Genomic DNA, 15521 nt, shown 5'->3' on the forward strand with positions numbered 1-15521 from the left:
GAGACTAGCAGGCTGCCAGGGCATCAGAGCTGCCATCAACAGCAACACCTGTATTCAGTGCATGAGGCTACTTCTGCTAACAACTACAGGGAGCTTGAGAACAGCAGCTCTTGTAAACCAGCTAAACACTGTCATCTAAGGCTACGTTCAAGAACACATTTATATTCCTGTTGTGCAAATAACATGTATTTTACAACCTAAAGAGATGCTGCGTATCTCACTCTTTAAGTTGTATGATTATGACTAAGTTGTATGATTATCCATTCTCATCTGTGCAGTCTATCCTTGATGGCCGGTGAGAATGGATTGGCATTTCTTCATATACATTTAGATTATAATATCTGACAGGATTAACTTTACTGGCTAAAACAGCTACTCCAATTATCCAATTATTGGATTCTGACAACAGAATGTGTTCATTTTAAGTTAAAAAAAATATTTTCAACTTTCAATAATGACAAAAAAATGTACTGTGTAAAGAAATGAAATGATCATTGTTATAGTCAAAATGCCTGACAGAGCAAAAGCTGAAAGTCCAAACTAATCAAGATTTAATAATATGTAGCAAAACATCATTTGACATTCTGTTTACATTTACATTTAAGTCATTTAGCAGACGCTCTTATCCAGAGCGACTTACAAATTGGTGCAAACACCTATGACAACCAGTGGAACAGCCACTTGCATCTAAATCTTGTTGGGGGGGGGTGAGAAGGATTACTTACCCTTACTTACCCTTATGAGATCAAAATCAATAGATCATGTTGTGGTTGTTGTGAAAAGTTACACATGTTTATTCCAGCTTTGGCCCTGCACAGAGTGGTGGGGGGTTTGTACAGGGTTAAACCACTGTGCCATATAGCAGGTCACAATGATACAGTCCATGACAAAAAGCTACCACCTATACCAAGCACAGAGTGTGAGAGTCCTGACACCTAAGGAACACAGACATTGACATTCTGATTGTCTACAGTCAGCTAACCTAAACGTGCTGGTGCATTTACAGTGGGGCAAAAAAAGTATTTAGTCAGCCACCAATTGTGCAAGTTCTCCCACTTAAAAAGATGAGAGAGGCCTGTAATTTTCATCATAGGTACACTTCAACGATGACAGACAAAATGAGAAAAAAAATCCAGAAAATCACATTGTAGGATTTTTTATGAATGTATTTGCAAATTATGGTGGAAAATAAGTATTTGGTCAATAACAAAAGTTTATATCAATACTTTGTTATATACCATTTGTTGGCAATGACAGAGGTCAAAAGTTGTTTTTGTTCCACACCGGTCCTGCTCTGCTTTTATCAGTTGTGTCTGTTTCTCTCACACACCCCACCCATCTCTCTTCCCCCCTGTGACCCTCACAGCTGTGTGGCACCACGCTTGGTGAACTCACCTGGGTCACCTGGGTGTTTCAGGGTCCCAGTTTAGCATCTCTGATGTTTCAGATAGACAGTTCAAGCAGTTAAGTAGCCCAGGGACTGTTCCTATACACTTTCATGATCTAATTCTCACTACATTGTTTCAGCTGAGGAGAAACTGTCTTTTTGCATGAGTCAGCTGGTGTCTGGTAACCATACAATGTTTCAATCACATGGACACGATTAGCATTTGGTTTGAATAAATGGTGAGATGGATCAAAGAATCAGACCATTGAATCACTATTTCATTTATATTATAGACCTTGCTAACAGTTGTATTACTTATATAATTTTATATTTTCAATCATTCACTGCTACTCATCACACACAATGTTATTGACACACCATATGCATGGTTTGTGTTTGTAATAAATATAACACAATTTTCAAGAATTGCATTGAACAATGAGTCCTTAACTAAAATAACAAATTGCTCTATTTTGGTTTCTCATAGCTGTTCCCCTAAATACTTTACTATGTCTTCATTATAATTGTATAAACGGGTGAGAACCCTGATAGGGCTCATGCGAATTTTCGCAGCTTTTTGTTAAAAATTGCGCAACATTTCAGCACCCTGCTACTCATGCCAGGAATATAGTATATGCATATGATTAGTATGTGTGGATAGAAAACACTCAGACGTTTATAAAACTGGTTAAATCATGGCTGTGACTATAACAGAACGTGCGTTTCATCGAAAAGTGCAGTAAAATCTGATCACTGAAAATGGGAAAATATATCCATGCGCCACTTCAACCAATTGTTAAACGTGAACCACATTAAATGGGGCCGAGGTTGCAATACCTACAGCTTCCACACAATGTCAACAGTCTTGTCATTTGCCTACTAAACCGAAACAAGGCAGCGCATTTTTTCCGGTCTCCGACTGTTTTGTTTGAGGAATATTTGGACACGATATCAGGACGTGGAGCTATTGAATATACATCGCCCCGTGATCATTTTGATAGATTATTAACGTTTACTAATACCTAAAGTTGCATTACAAAAGTATTTCGAAGTGTTTTGTGAAAGTTTATCGTCGACTTCTTTAATTTAAAAAAATGACGTTGCGTTATCAAACTCAGTTTTTTCCTTGATTACACAGTCTTCATAGATCGATATCTAGGCTATATATATATATATATATATATATATATATATATATATATATATATATGGACCGATTTAATAAATAAAAAAAGACCCAACAGTGATGTTTATGGGACATCTAGGAGTGCCAAGAAAGAAGCTCGTCAAAGGTAATGAATGTTTTATATTTTATTTCTGCGTTTTGGGTAGCGCCGGCTACCGCAAAATCTGTCGTGCTAGGTGAAGTTGCAGTATTTTGGGGGTACATGCTATCAGATAATAGCTTCTCATGCTTTCGCCGAAAAGCATTTTACAAATCTGACTTGGTGGATAGATTCACAACGAGTGTAGCTTTAATTCACTACCTTGAATGTGTATTTTAATGAAAGTTTAATGAAAGTTTGAGTTTTATTAAAAACTATAGGTGGCGCTCTGATATTCCGCTGAGTGATGTTCCTGCATGGGAACTGTATTCTGCATCATCCTTAAGAAGTTTTAAGAACGTGTTTTATAAGGCTGGTCTATCAAAATGAGTGTTTTGTGCAATAGTTCAAAGCTACCAAAGCATGACTTCTACCCAGGATGCACCTGCACTCAGATCAAGCCATTTCCCTGAAATAGTATCTCGATTAACCCTAAAAAAAGACCAATGAACAGTATCATTGTAAAAGTGCAGTAACATATATATAAAACACAAAACAGTGATGTACTGCAGATGTGGGAGAAAATGACACATGATTTGAAAAAGTAATCGAGTGATGTTTAGCCATTTATTTGTTTGTTTATAATTGCATTTTAGGGTACAGTACTTCAGGATGTGAATTGTTCATTATTGTTTTTTGTGTGTGTTGTTTAAAAAACAAACATTTGTAAGGTATTTTCTGACTTTATTGAACATATAGAGAGAAAGGATAACGGTGATGAAAGTTGTGTCAAGGGCAATAGGCCGGATTCAAAACTTTTCAAAAAACGTACGAGACAACATACCGCAATTTCTTGCAGGGGCCACTTGTATGAATGTGTTGGTGATATTGTTGTGGGAAATATAAAAATGTAATATGATTTAATAAAAATTATTTCATAATACATGAATCAATGTTTGTTTGAGAGATTTGAAAAAAAAGTACTTTACTGTTTAAACAATACAGAAAATGTTTGCTGATGATGTCTGGCTTTGTCTTAGAATGAATTACCTTGAAACCCTTTTATATGCATGTGACATGCTATCAACCAACCATGGATGTCATGCAAATTCTGACTCACAAGTCTGTGTACTTATGTGATGTTTCCTCTCATAGATTAATTGTCTTCCATCCTGAAAAGATGACAGGCAAACTACACCTCCTCCTAGTCTTGCTGGGCCTCTGTAGTATGTACTCAATAATCTAGCAATTCATTGGAACAAAGTGTTTTACGTTTCCCAGATAATTACAATATCCATTGAGTTAACATATTAGTGATCTATTGTCTTCATTCTCTTTTCTCTATTAGGGGTGTATAGTCAGAGTCTGGAGGAAATTCCCTCCAGTCCAGTCCTGAAAAAGCCTGCAGAACCTCTCAGCCTCTCCTGTAAGGGATCTGGCTTTACCTTTAGTAGCTACAACATGGCCTGGATACGTCAACCTGCGGGAAGAGCTCTTGAATGGATAGGCATTATATGGTATGATGCTAGTGGAACTGTATATGCAAAAAGTGTTGAAGGACGGATAGAAGTCACCAGAGACAATTCTAACAGCATGGTGTATCTGAAGCTGTCTGGTCTGAGAACAGAGGACTCTGCTGTGTATTACTGTGCAAGAGAGACACAGTGGTGTGAGTGAGTGGAGGATCTGTACAAAAACCCCTCAGAGAATCAAACTGGCAGCAGAGCGGAGAAACTCTTAACCTCTCTTGCAGAGGAACTGGGTACACCTTTACAAGCTATGGTATGAACTGTATTCACCAACCTACAGGGAAACCATTGGAATGGATGGGCTGGATCAACACCATTACTGGAGCAGCAGGCTATGCCAAAACCCTGGAGGAACGGATTGAACTGACCAAAGACAGCTCAGTGAGCATGACACATCTGAAACTGTCTGGTCTGAAGGCAGAGGACTCTGCTGTGTATTACTGTGCACGCTGGACAGACACAGTGATGTGAATGTGTGGTGGATCTGTACAAAAAACCCTCCGACAGGATGTGAAACATGTACACACTGTTGTTCTCCCCTGACACACTTCACTAACCCTCCTCTGTAAACAGCTGGGGTAAACAACCGTATGCTTTAATATGAGATGTCTTTACCTTAGAAACACTGTCTATGCTTCATGAATAGGGCTGTGAGATGTCTAGATATTATTTTGTCCCCAAAAGGCTAGAGTTGACACTGCTTAAGGCCCTTGACTTTGTTGGACTAGTGGTCCTTCTGTAGCTCAGTTGGTAGAGCATGGCGCTTGTAACGCCAGGGTAGTGGGTTCGATCCCCGGGACCACCCATACGTAGAATGTATGCACACATGACTGTAAGTCGCTTTGGATAAAAGCGTCTGCTAAATGGCATATATTATTATTATTATTATTGTCCAATGTGTTGGTGTAAGGCTAGTACAAAAGCCTGCACATCCAGCATATTACAGAACATATTGAACTTGTTCACAACGCTTAAACAACAACCTATGAATTGTAAAAATGTGTTTTATTTAATAACAAAGCAACATTTGTCAACAGACACAAAGTGGGTCATTCTTGTTTTGGGTAATCGAGAAGAGGCAGCGAGGAGAAGGAACGTGGACCAAAATGTGCTTGTATGAAATGAGACTCCACTCGTGCATCATCAGGCAAATTACTTTTCCATGGTTGGAATCCCTAAATAAAGCTGAAAAGTGATACAACTAATTTAACTAGTTGTGCAAGATATTTTATAGGATAATGGAAAAAGTAACATATCATTTAGTTTATTAAATGTCTGCATGCTTTTCTCCTTCTAGAAAACAACAACTACTTCAAAGGGCAGATGTCAAAACTCTTCAGCGAAGGACTCAGGTAGTATTACACATGGCTATCCTCGATTAAAGGTGGCTATCAAGGAGGGGAGAACACACTTCTGTTCGACCACTAACACATTTACACTCTCCTCAACCACATAACGGTTTCTGGGTCACAGGGGAGAGAGGATGGAGGACAGATATTTTCCCAAATGAGAAAAGGCCTTAAATGGGGAAATAAAGGCTTTTGTACCATTCTGATTTCAAGGTCACTAAAATGACAGCTTTAATGGTCATGTTTTACTCTTGGTAAACCAATTATATTTTCTGAAAGCATATGGTACAAACTCTACATTTTGTTGAACGCAGAGCAACAGAATTAGTCTTTAATCTGTGAGATGACAACAGAGCCCACTGGTGTCATCTGGGCCGGGCCTGAACATCCACGATCTCTCTCCTCTTCCCCTTCTCCCTCCTCTTCCCCTTCAACAACACCATACTGATCCATCTCTATGTCAGCTTCACCTAAATCTATCTGCACTTCAGTCATGTAAAATCTTCCCTCCATGATTATCAAAATGGCATTAATAATGTTGAGCTGAACTAGTTTCATCGGGTATCTCTACTATTGCCTCTTCCTCTCATACACTGTATATCTTCCACAGCAACAAATTGATGCTTTATGAAGAAGAGAATGTATACCCCTCCTTCAACCACAGCACCCTCCTCTCTCATTTAACACTTTCTCTTGCTAACCTAGATTTGCAGAATGGTTCATGTTCCAAATATCTGTGGTGAATGACACATCAAGCTTACTAACTATCTGACCTAGAAAATCTGACCATGAACTCTATGGTAGTGCTGCTGTGGGTTAGGTGGTATTTTGTTCTGCTGTCTCCTGACGTAGTAGATAGCTACTTTATTAATACTCCCTGTCTGTGGTCCCCCTGGAGAAAACTTCTAAATCCCCCATGATAACTGTAGAATAGGTTGTATCTAATGTTGATCACTTAGTTTCCTACTGTAAGCATTATACAGTTAGTGATGCTTGTATGGAATACTGTACAGCATATATTTTCTGGATCCTAGACCATCAATATTGACTCTTCTCTAATATGCAAATAAGGTCCTCTGCTATGAACTGTATATCAATGACCAGCTCTGAAAGGCAGCCACACACACAGTCACAGACAACCTTCATCACTGCAAAAACTCTGTCTGTCAGTAACCAGACACACACTGTCTACCATCGAACAGAGAAACATGTTTCTTACATCTCTCGTGCTCAATAATCAATAACACAATATTTGAATAACATTTTAATAAATGTTTAATAGTGAGGGTATTGCGTCATTTCTAGATCTGTCCTTCTCCTATAGTAGACCTACGTTATGACTAGAGACAGATACTACACATAGTTCATACAGTCATCAGATCATAGTAGGATGTATTTCATGTAAAGGCTAAGATCGCCCACTCCTGATGTGTACATATAACTCCAACCATTTATGGAGTAGGTGAGTTTTTGTACAGGTCTGGTGCTGTTTTGTATCACCGTGACCCCCGAGCACAATAATACACAGCTGTGTCCTCAGCCTGCAGACAGGTGATGTCTAAGTACAGTACATTACTACTGTCTCTGGAGATGGTGAATCTGCTCTTAAAAGAGGCTCCAGAGATGATGGATCCACCACCCCAGATGATCTCAATCCACTCCAGTGTTTTCCCTGGCTGCTGTCATATCCACCCTGTAATTACAACTGCTTTACTTACTTATGTCCTCCAACCTATCAAAGATCATGCGGCATGAACTGACACATTGTCCACCCAATCAAAGGATCAGAGAATGAATCTCATTCTCCAGTTAATCACGGTACTCCATTTTGTTTATTTTTGTCTATCTGTCGGTCCCAGCCTCGAACTCAGGCCCTGTGTGTAGTTAACTGACCCTCTCTGCCCATTCATTGCCATTTTAACTGTTGTTGTTGTCTTAGCTGATGAGCTGTTGTTGTCTTACCCATTGTTGTCTTAGCTAGCTCTCCCAATACACACATGTGATTGCTTTATGCCTCGCTTTATGTCTCTCTCAAATGTCAATATGCCTTGTATACTGTTGTTTAGGATAGTCATTATTGTTTTAGTTTACTGCGGAGCCCCTAGTCCCACTCAAAATGCCTAAGATACCTCTTTTGTCCCACCTCCCACACATACGGTGACTTCACCCAGCGCTAGCGTCCAGAGATGCAACCTCTTTTATCATCATTCAGTGTCTGGGTTTACCTCCACTGTACCCGCACCCCAACATACCCTTGTCTGTACATTTTGCCCTGAATCTATTCTACCACACCATGAATCTGCTCCTTTTATTCTCTGTCCCCAACGCACTAGACGACCAGTTTTAATAGCCTTTAGCCTTTATACAAGGTTTTAGGCTTGTTTTTCTGAAAAATTGAGAAGTACTTGTTGTTTTTCCGTGGATAGTGTATTGGCTTTTTGCGCACTTGAACGAGGGCGCGCGTTGCCTTCTTTTGCTTTGGTATTGGACATAGTTCTCTCTGGTTGAAATATTATTGTTTATTTAGATATTAGACATCTTGAGGATTAATAATAAACATCGTTTGAGTTGTTTGGACAAACTTTGATGGTAACTTCTTGGGATCCTTTGTATGCATCTTGTAAGTAAGTGCCTTATTTTATCGCTATTTGTTATTTTGTGACACCTGTGCTGGTTTGTAGGCTATGCTAATATGGGGGTGCTGACCTCAGACAATCAAATGCTATGCTTTCACCGTAAAGCCTTTTAGTAATCTGACAACAATGTTAGATTATCAAGATTCTAAGATAACGAATCATGTATGACACTTGTATTTAAATGAATGTTTAATATTATATTTTTTTATTTTGAATTTGCCACCAGCGCCCTACCGATCCGTAAGAAGTTAACTATCCTCCAAACGAGATTCAGTGCCATACCACACTCCTTCCGTGTCCTCCAACTGCTCTTAAACGCTAGTAAAACCAAATGCATGCTTTTCAACCATTCGCTGCCCGCACCCGCCCGCCCGACCAACATCACTACTCTGGACGGTTCTGACTTAGAATATGTGGACAACTACAAATACATAGGAGTCTGGCAAGACTGTAAACTCTCCTTCCAGACTCATATTAAACATCTCCAATCCAAAATTAAATCTAGAATCGGCTTCCTATTTCGCAACAAAGCCACCATCGCCAAACATACCCTTGTAAAACTGACTATCCTACCGATCCTAGACTTCGGGGATGTCATTCACAAAATAGCTTCCAATACTCTACTCAGCAAACTGAATGCAGTCGATCACAGTGCCATCAGTTTTGTCACCAAAGCCCCTTATACCACCCACCACTGCGACCTGTATGCTCTAGTCGGATGGCCCTCGCTACATATTCGCCGCCAAACCCACTGGCTCCAGGTCATCTATAAGTCTATGCTAGGTAAAGCGCTGCATTATCTCAGCTCACTGGTCACAATAACAACACCCACCCGTAGCACGCACTTCAGCAGGTATATCTCACTCATCATCCCCAAAGCCAACACCTCCTTTGGCCGCCTTTCCTTCCAGTCCTCTGCCGCCAATGACTGGAACTAATTGCAAAAATCGCTGAAGCTAGAGACTTTTATTTCCCTCACTAACTTTAAACATCAGCTATCTGAGCAGCTAACCGATCGCTGCAGCTGTACGTAGCCCATCTGTAAATAGCCCACCCAATCTACCTACCTCATCACCATATTGTTTTTATTAACTTTTCTGCTCTTTTGCACACCAGTATTTCTACTTGCACATCATCATCTGCTCAACTATCACTCCAGTGTTAATCTGATAAATTGTAATTACTTCGCTACTATGGCCTATTTATTGCCTTACCTCCTTACGCCATTTGCACACACTGTATATAGACTTTTTTATTGTGTTATTGACTGTACACTTGTTTATTCCATGTGTAACTTTGTTGTTGTTTGTGTCGCACTGCTTTGCTTTATCTTGGCCAGGTCGCAGTTGTAAATGAGAACTTGTTCTCAACTAGCCTACCTGGTTGAATAAAGATGAAATAAATAAAAAAATATATATAGTACTGAAAGCATAAGATACAGCTAGATAGCGCTGAAGTGCATAACATGTGGTAAGTAGTTGACTCAAAGAAAAAGAAAGACAATATTTTAACAGTTTTGAACAACTTGATAAATTCCACATAATTATATGTGCAATGAGCAGGGTGATCATGCTGTTTTTAAAGGATACTATGAAAATGAACTATGTTTGCCTGTGATCAGGGATGTATTCATTCCGCCGATTCTGTTGAAAAAAAAAATTAAATGGAAGCAAACGGAACGAAACGGGGATAAACATACCTGAATTTGTCATCATTACATATCACAGGATGAAATCACAAACAGTTAGAATGGAATACCATCTCTATTATAAAGCTTAGTAAAAAATGTCTTCACCAAAATTAGTATTGAGGGATTCAGATGGTTTCATTCTGACATACTTTGATGACGCAGAAAAGGTACAAATACTCTACTGTAATAGGTCATTCTTAAATGTCTCATTGTAAGTCGTTCCCAGGTCGATGTTATGTTCCATAAATGAGCATCTCAAAATAACCTCATACCAGTTGAACTGTAGGAATGTATCATATTCTCTTGTGATTGGTTCTCCCAGTGAGGAGGGTCTCATGCAAAACTCTCCCGTCCTCCATCTTTATTAATGTCTCTGTTGAAGGCTTTTTCTGCTGAGGACTGTCTAAACTCCCTTTAGAGAACTACACAGATCACCATGTTTCCTACCACAGGAATGCTCTTACTGACAGTCTATCTAACAGGTGAGGATACAGTATGTTTAATTTTTACTGTTTATCAAATAGACAAGTTGACATCAGGTTTTAGTTTTAACTTCAACAAGATCTCTGTTTTTTATTTCCACAGGTGTTTATGGTCAGACATTGACTGAGTCTGGACCAGTAGTTAAAAAGCCTGGAGGATCACACAAACTGACCTGTACAACCTCTGGGTTCACATTCAGTAGCTATGGGATGAACTGGGTCAGACAGGCTCCTGGGAAAGGACTGGAGTGGGTTGCTTATATTGCCACACATGTTCCCTGCATCTCTGCTGCTGCTGGCAGTTGCCTCCTGTGAGTATATCTGGATTTGGGGGTCAGACAAAACAATTAGCAATGGCTTCAGCTGTGTTAAAACTTAAAAATGATTTTATTGTAGTGAGTTTCATTGTAAATGCTTTGTCTACAGTTGTTCACTGTGAAGAACTCACCCATTTCCCCCCTTTTTGCAATGATATTCCCAGTCCTTTTATACCTGACTGTCTTTGTTGTCTTAACACTGTCTTTCCCTCTCCCTTATAAACATATATACTGTACTGTATTACAGCTCTGAAATTATCATTTCTAAAACTGACAATGCTGTGTATTGGTGTGGGCCATGTATCGCGAGATCTTGACCAACAACCTCCTTCCCTCAGTAAGAGCATTGAAGATGGTTCGTGGCTGGGTCTTCCAGCATGACAACATCCCGAAACACACAGCAAGGGCAACTAAGGAGTGGCTCCATAAGAAGCATCTCAGGGTCCTGGAGTGGCCTAGCCAGTCTCCAGACCTGAACCCAATAGAAAATCTTTGGAGGGAGCTGAAAGACCGTATTGCCCAGTGACAGCCCCGAAACCTGAAGGATCTGGAGAAGGTCTGTATGGAGGAGTGGGCCAAAATCCCTGCTGCAGTGTTTGCAAACCTGGTCAAGAACTACAGGAAACTTATGATCTCTGTAATTGCAAACAAAGGTTTCTGTACCAAATATGAAGTTCTGCTTTTCTGATGTATCAAATACTTGTCATGCAATAAAATGCAAATGAATTACTTAACCTTACCAAAAGCATTAAAACCATGCAGAACTTTTGTCCCTGTGTTGCTGATCTTCAACACATCATACTAAAGCCATTATAGTCAACACGTCTCATAAGTAGAATCTGAACTACAGAGAGAAGAACAAAGGACAGAGAGGAGAGAGAATAAAGGAATAGAGCAGAAGATCTCTCCCTGTCAGGATATTTAAACCTGCGGTCTATGCAAAGTCTCCCTCCCGTTTATCCCTTTATAATCAGCCCTGGCCTTCTCATTATAGGCAGTGTGGATTGATTCGGTAGCAAGCACAGCATATAACCTGACTATCACTGAACAATGAGGACTGTCTGGAGTTTAGTACTCATGTTGGTCTTTGTAAAATTTAAGTTACAATATTCTGTGTTCACTAGAATGAATGTTCCATCATTTTCAGTAATTTTTCAGAAAATGATGAATATTGACATGTTTAAAGACATCACCTTTCATGTATATGAATGTTTGCATTCTAAAGTTTGGGGTATTTCATTTCCACAGCTGTCCAGGGTCAGACACTGACTGAGTCTGGACCAGTGGTTAAAAAGCATCAGGATTCCCACAAACTGACCTGTAGATATAACGGGTTTGGTGGAAACATTGATGCAGCTTGGATCAGACAGGCTCCTGGGAAAGGACTGGAGTGGGTGTCCTATATTAGCAGTGGTAGTAGTTACATCTACTATTCCCAGTCTTTTCAGGGTCGGTTCACCATCTCCAGAGACAATAGCAAAGAGCAGGTGTATCTCCAGTTGAACAATCTGAAGACTGACGACTCTGCTGTTTATTATTGTGCAGTGCTGTACAAAAACTGATTAACTGTCACGCCTTGGTCTTAGTATTTAGTGTTTTCTTTATTTATTTGGTCAGGCCAGGGTGTGACATGGGTTATTGTGGTGTGTTTTTGTCTTAGGAGTTTTGTGGGGTGTCTACGTAGTCTATGGCTGCCTGAGGCGGTTCTCAATCAGAGTCAGGTGATTATCGTTGTCTCTGATTGGGAACCATATTTAGGCAGCCATATTCGTGGGTGATTGTTCCTGTCTTTGTGTTTGCACCGGATAGGGCTGTTTCGGTTTTCATTATTTCATTTCATTATTTTTGTAGTTTCTGCATGAATAGGTTTTCCTTCATTAAAATATATCATGAATCATCATCACGCTGCATTTTGGTCCGATCCTTGTTCTACAACACATACCTGCCATTTTTGGATCAAAAATATGAAGAAAAAGTCATAAAAGTAATCATGTGAATCAAAATTAAATATAATATCTGATGGCAAACTATAGTACAACACCTCACCCATTCCCCAGCCAGCACTTAGACTGTAATGGGTTAAAGTATCAGTCATGACCTAAAGTGTTATTGGTGGGTCGTGAAGTGTCATAATAAAAGTATAATTATTTAGTTAATTACTGGAATTGATTTGGCCAAGTGCAACTTTGCTCTCTGTTTAATGCCCTCTCAGTTAATAATAACATATGCCATTTAGCTGACGCTTTTATCCAAAGCGACTTACAGTCATGTGTGCATACATTCTACGTATGGGTGGTCCCGGGAATCGAACCCACTACCCTGGCGTTACAAGCGCCATGCTCTACCAACTGAGCCACAGAAGGACCACCACACAGTTTATCAGCGTTCTCTGCATTAACAGTATTCGTTAATGCGAGACCTGCATTAACTAATACTGAACAATGAGGACTCTATAGTTTAATTCTTATGTTGGTGTTCATTCACGGTATGTGTGTGAGTCTGTTTTGTCCACTAAAATCAGTCTCAAACAGGCTTTTTCAAATAGTATTAATTGTAACCATTATAACTCAATAACAACAGATTTATGCCCTACAGATGAATAAAATGGGATGTGTTCAAACTTCAAAGTATTTTTTTTATGTGATAGTGTTAAACATTGTCATTTTGAATTTTCACAGGTTTTCAGGGCCAAACACTGACTGATTCTGAACCAGTTGCTAAAATGTCTGGAGAATCCCACAAACTGACCTGTACATATTCTGGAATCTCAACTAGCTCTGACGAACTAGATCAGAAAGGCTTCTGGTAAATGTTTGGAATGGATAGCTTGTATTTCTGGTCCAAGTGGTAGTACTATCTACTACTCCCAGTCAGTTCAGGGTTAGTTCACAATCTCCAGGTGTATCTCCAGATGAACAGCCTGAACACTGAAGACTCTGCTGTTTATTATTGTGCCAGAGACACAGTGACACAGGAGGCTGCAGTGCTGTGAATAAACTGACCACACAAGTTGTCATGGTGATGTCTATACACTGTAAGTAAAGCCCTATACAGTACATAATTGTGACTGAAGAATGTCTGAGTATTTGTATTCATTAAGGATCCCCATTAATTCCTGCCGAGGCAGCAGCTACTCTTCCTGGTGTCCAAACACATAAAGGCACTTGCAATACACATACAACTAAAGATAAACAGTACATAATATAACATTATTACACCACTACACATCTACAATACAAATAGTATAATACCCCGATTGTCAAGTTCTGTCCATCGTTCGTATGTGTTTTCCTTGTTTTAGTGTTGGTCAGGACGTGAGCTGGGTGGGCATTCTATGTTGTGTGTCTGGTTTGTCTATTTCTATGTTTGGCCTGATATGGTTCTCAATCAGAGGCAGGTGTTAGTCATTGTCTCTGATTGGGAACCATATTTAGGTAGCCTGTTTTGTGGGTGATTGTTCCTGTCTCTGTGTTTTGCACCAGATAGGGCTGTTTTTGGTTTTCCATGTTTATTGTTTTGTAGTGTTCATGTTTATCTGTTTTTATTAAACATGAGTCAATATAACCACACTGCGTTTTGGTCCTCCTCTACTTCACCACAGGAAAACCCTGACAGAATCCCCCACCAACCAAGGACCAGCGCCGTCTGAGCTACCCGTCTGCCCAGCGCCGTCTGAGCTACCAGTCTGCCCAGCGCCGCCAGTCTGCCCAGCGCCGTCTGAGGTACCCGTCTGCCCAGCGCCGCCAGTGCCGCCAGTCTGCCCAGCGCCGCCAGTGCCGCCAGTCTGCCCAGCGCCGCCAGTGCCGCCAGTCTGCCAGGATCCACCAGTCAGCCAGGATCCGCCAGTCGGGCCAGGATCTGCCAGTCAGCCAGGATCAGTTAGATCCGCCATTCAGCCAGGATCCGCCAGAAGTGCCAGTCAGCCAGGATCCGCCAGTCGGCCAGGATCCGCCAGTCGGCCAGGATCCGCCAGTCTGCCAGGATCCGCCAGTCTGCCAGGATCCGCCAGTCTGCCAGGATCCGCCAGTCTGCCAGGATCTGCCAGTCAGCCAGGATCAGTTAGATCCGCCATTCAGCCAGGATCCGCCAGAAGTGCCAGTCAGCCAGGATCTGCCAGTCAGCCAGGATCCGCCAGTCGGCCAGGATCCGCCAGTCGGCCAGGATCCGCCAGTCGGCCAGGATCCGCCAGTCGGCCAGGATCCGCTAGATCTGCCAGGATCCGCCAGTCTGCCAGGATCCGCCAGATCTGCCAGGATCCGCCAGATCTGCCAGGATCCGCCAGATCTGCCAGGATCCGCCAGGATCCGCCAGTCGGCCAGGATCCGCCAGTCGGCCAGGATCCGCCAGAACTGCCAGCATCCGCCAGTCGGCCAGGATCTGCCAGATCTGCCAGTCGGTCAGGATCAGCCAGAACTGCCAGGATCCGCCAGTCGGCCAGGATATGCCAGTCAGCCAGGATATGCCAGTCGGCCAGGATATGCCAGTCGGCCAGGATATGCCAGTCAGCCAGGATCCGCCAGTCTGCCAGGATCAGTTAGATCCGCCAGTCTGCCAGGATCCGCCAGGATCCGCCAGTCTGCCAGGATCCGCCAGGATCCGCCAGTCAGCCATGATCCGCCAGGATCCGCCAGTCAGCCAGGATCCGCCAGAACTGCCAGTCAGCCAGGATCCGCCAGGATCTGCCAGTCGGCCAGGATCTGCCAGTCGGCCAGGATCTGCCAGTCAGCCAGGATCAGTTAGATTCGCCAGTCTGCCAGGATCCGCCAGTCTGCCAGGATCCGCCAGTCTGCCAGGATCCGCCAGTCTGCCAGGATCCGCCAGTCAGCCAGGATCCGCCAGTCAGCCAGGATCCGCCAGGATCCGCCA

The 15521-nt window shown here is 41.7% G+C and overlaps 1 pseudogene and 1 gene segment (V, D, J or C); both read left to right on the forward strand.

Moving 5' to 3' along the window:
• LOC118364685 (uncharacterized) overlaps positions 1 to 15521 on the forward strand; it is a 245041-nt pseudogene that overhangs the window by 93530 nt on the left and 135990 nt on the right.
• Positions 9753 to 12555, forward strand: LOC118364689 (immunoglobulin heavy variable 3-21-like). The segment is given in 3 exon segments: positions 9753 to 10338; positions 10442 to 10566; positions 12026 to 12555. Coding segments are annotated over 3 exon segments (363 nt in total).

This window comes from Oncorhynchus keta, chromosome 32 (assembly GCF_023373465.1).
Source record: "Oncorhynchus keta strain PuntledgeMale-10-30-2019 chromosome 32, Oket_V2, whole genome shotgun sequence".
Lineage (NCBI taxonomy): Eukaryota > Metazoa > Chordata > Actinopteri > Salmoniformes > Salmonidae > Oncorhynchus > Oncorhynchus keta.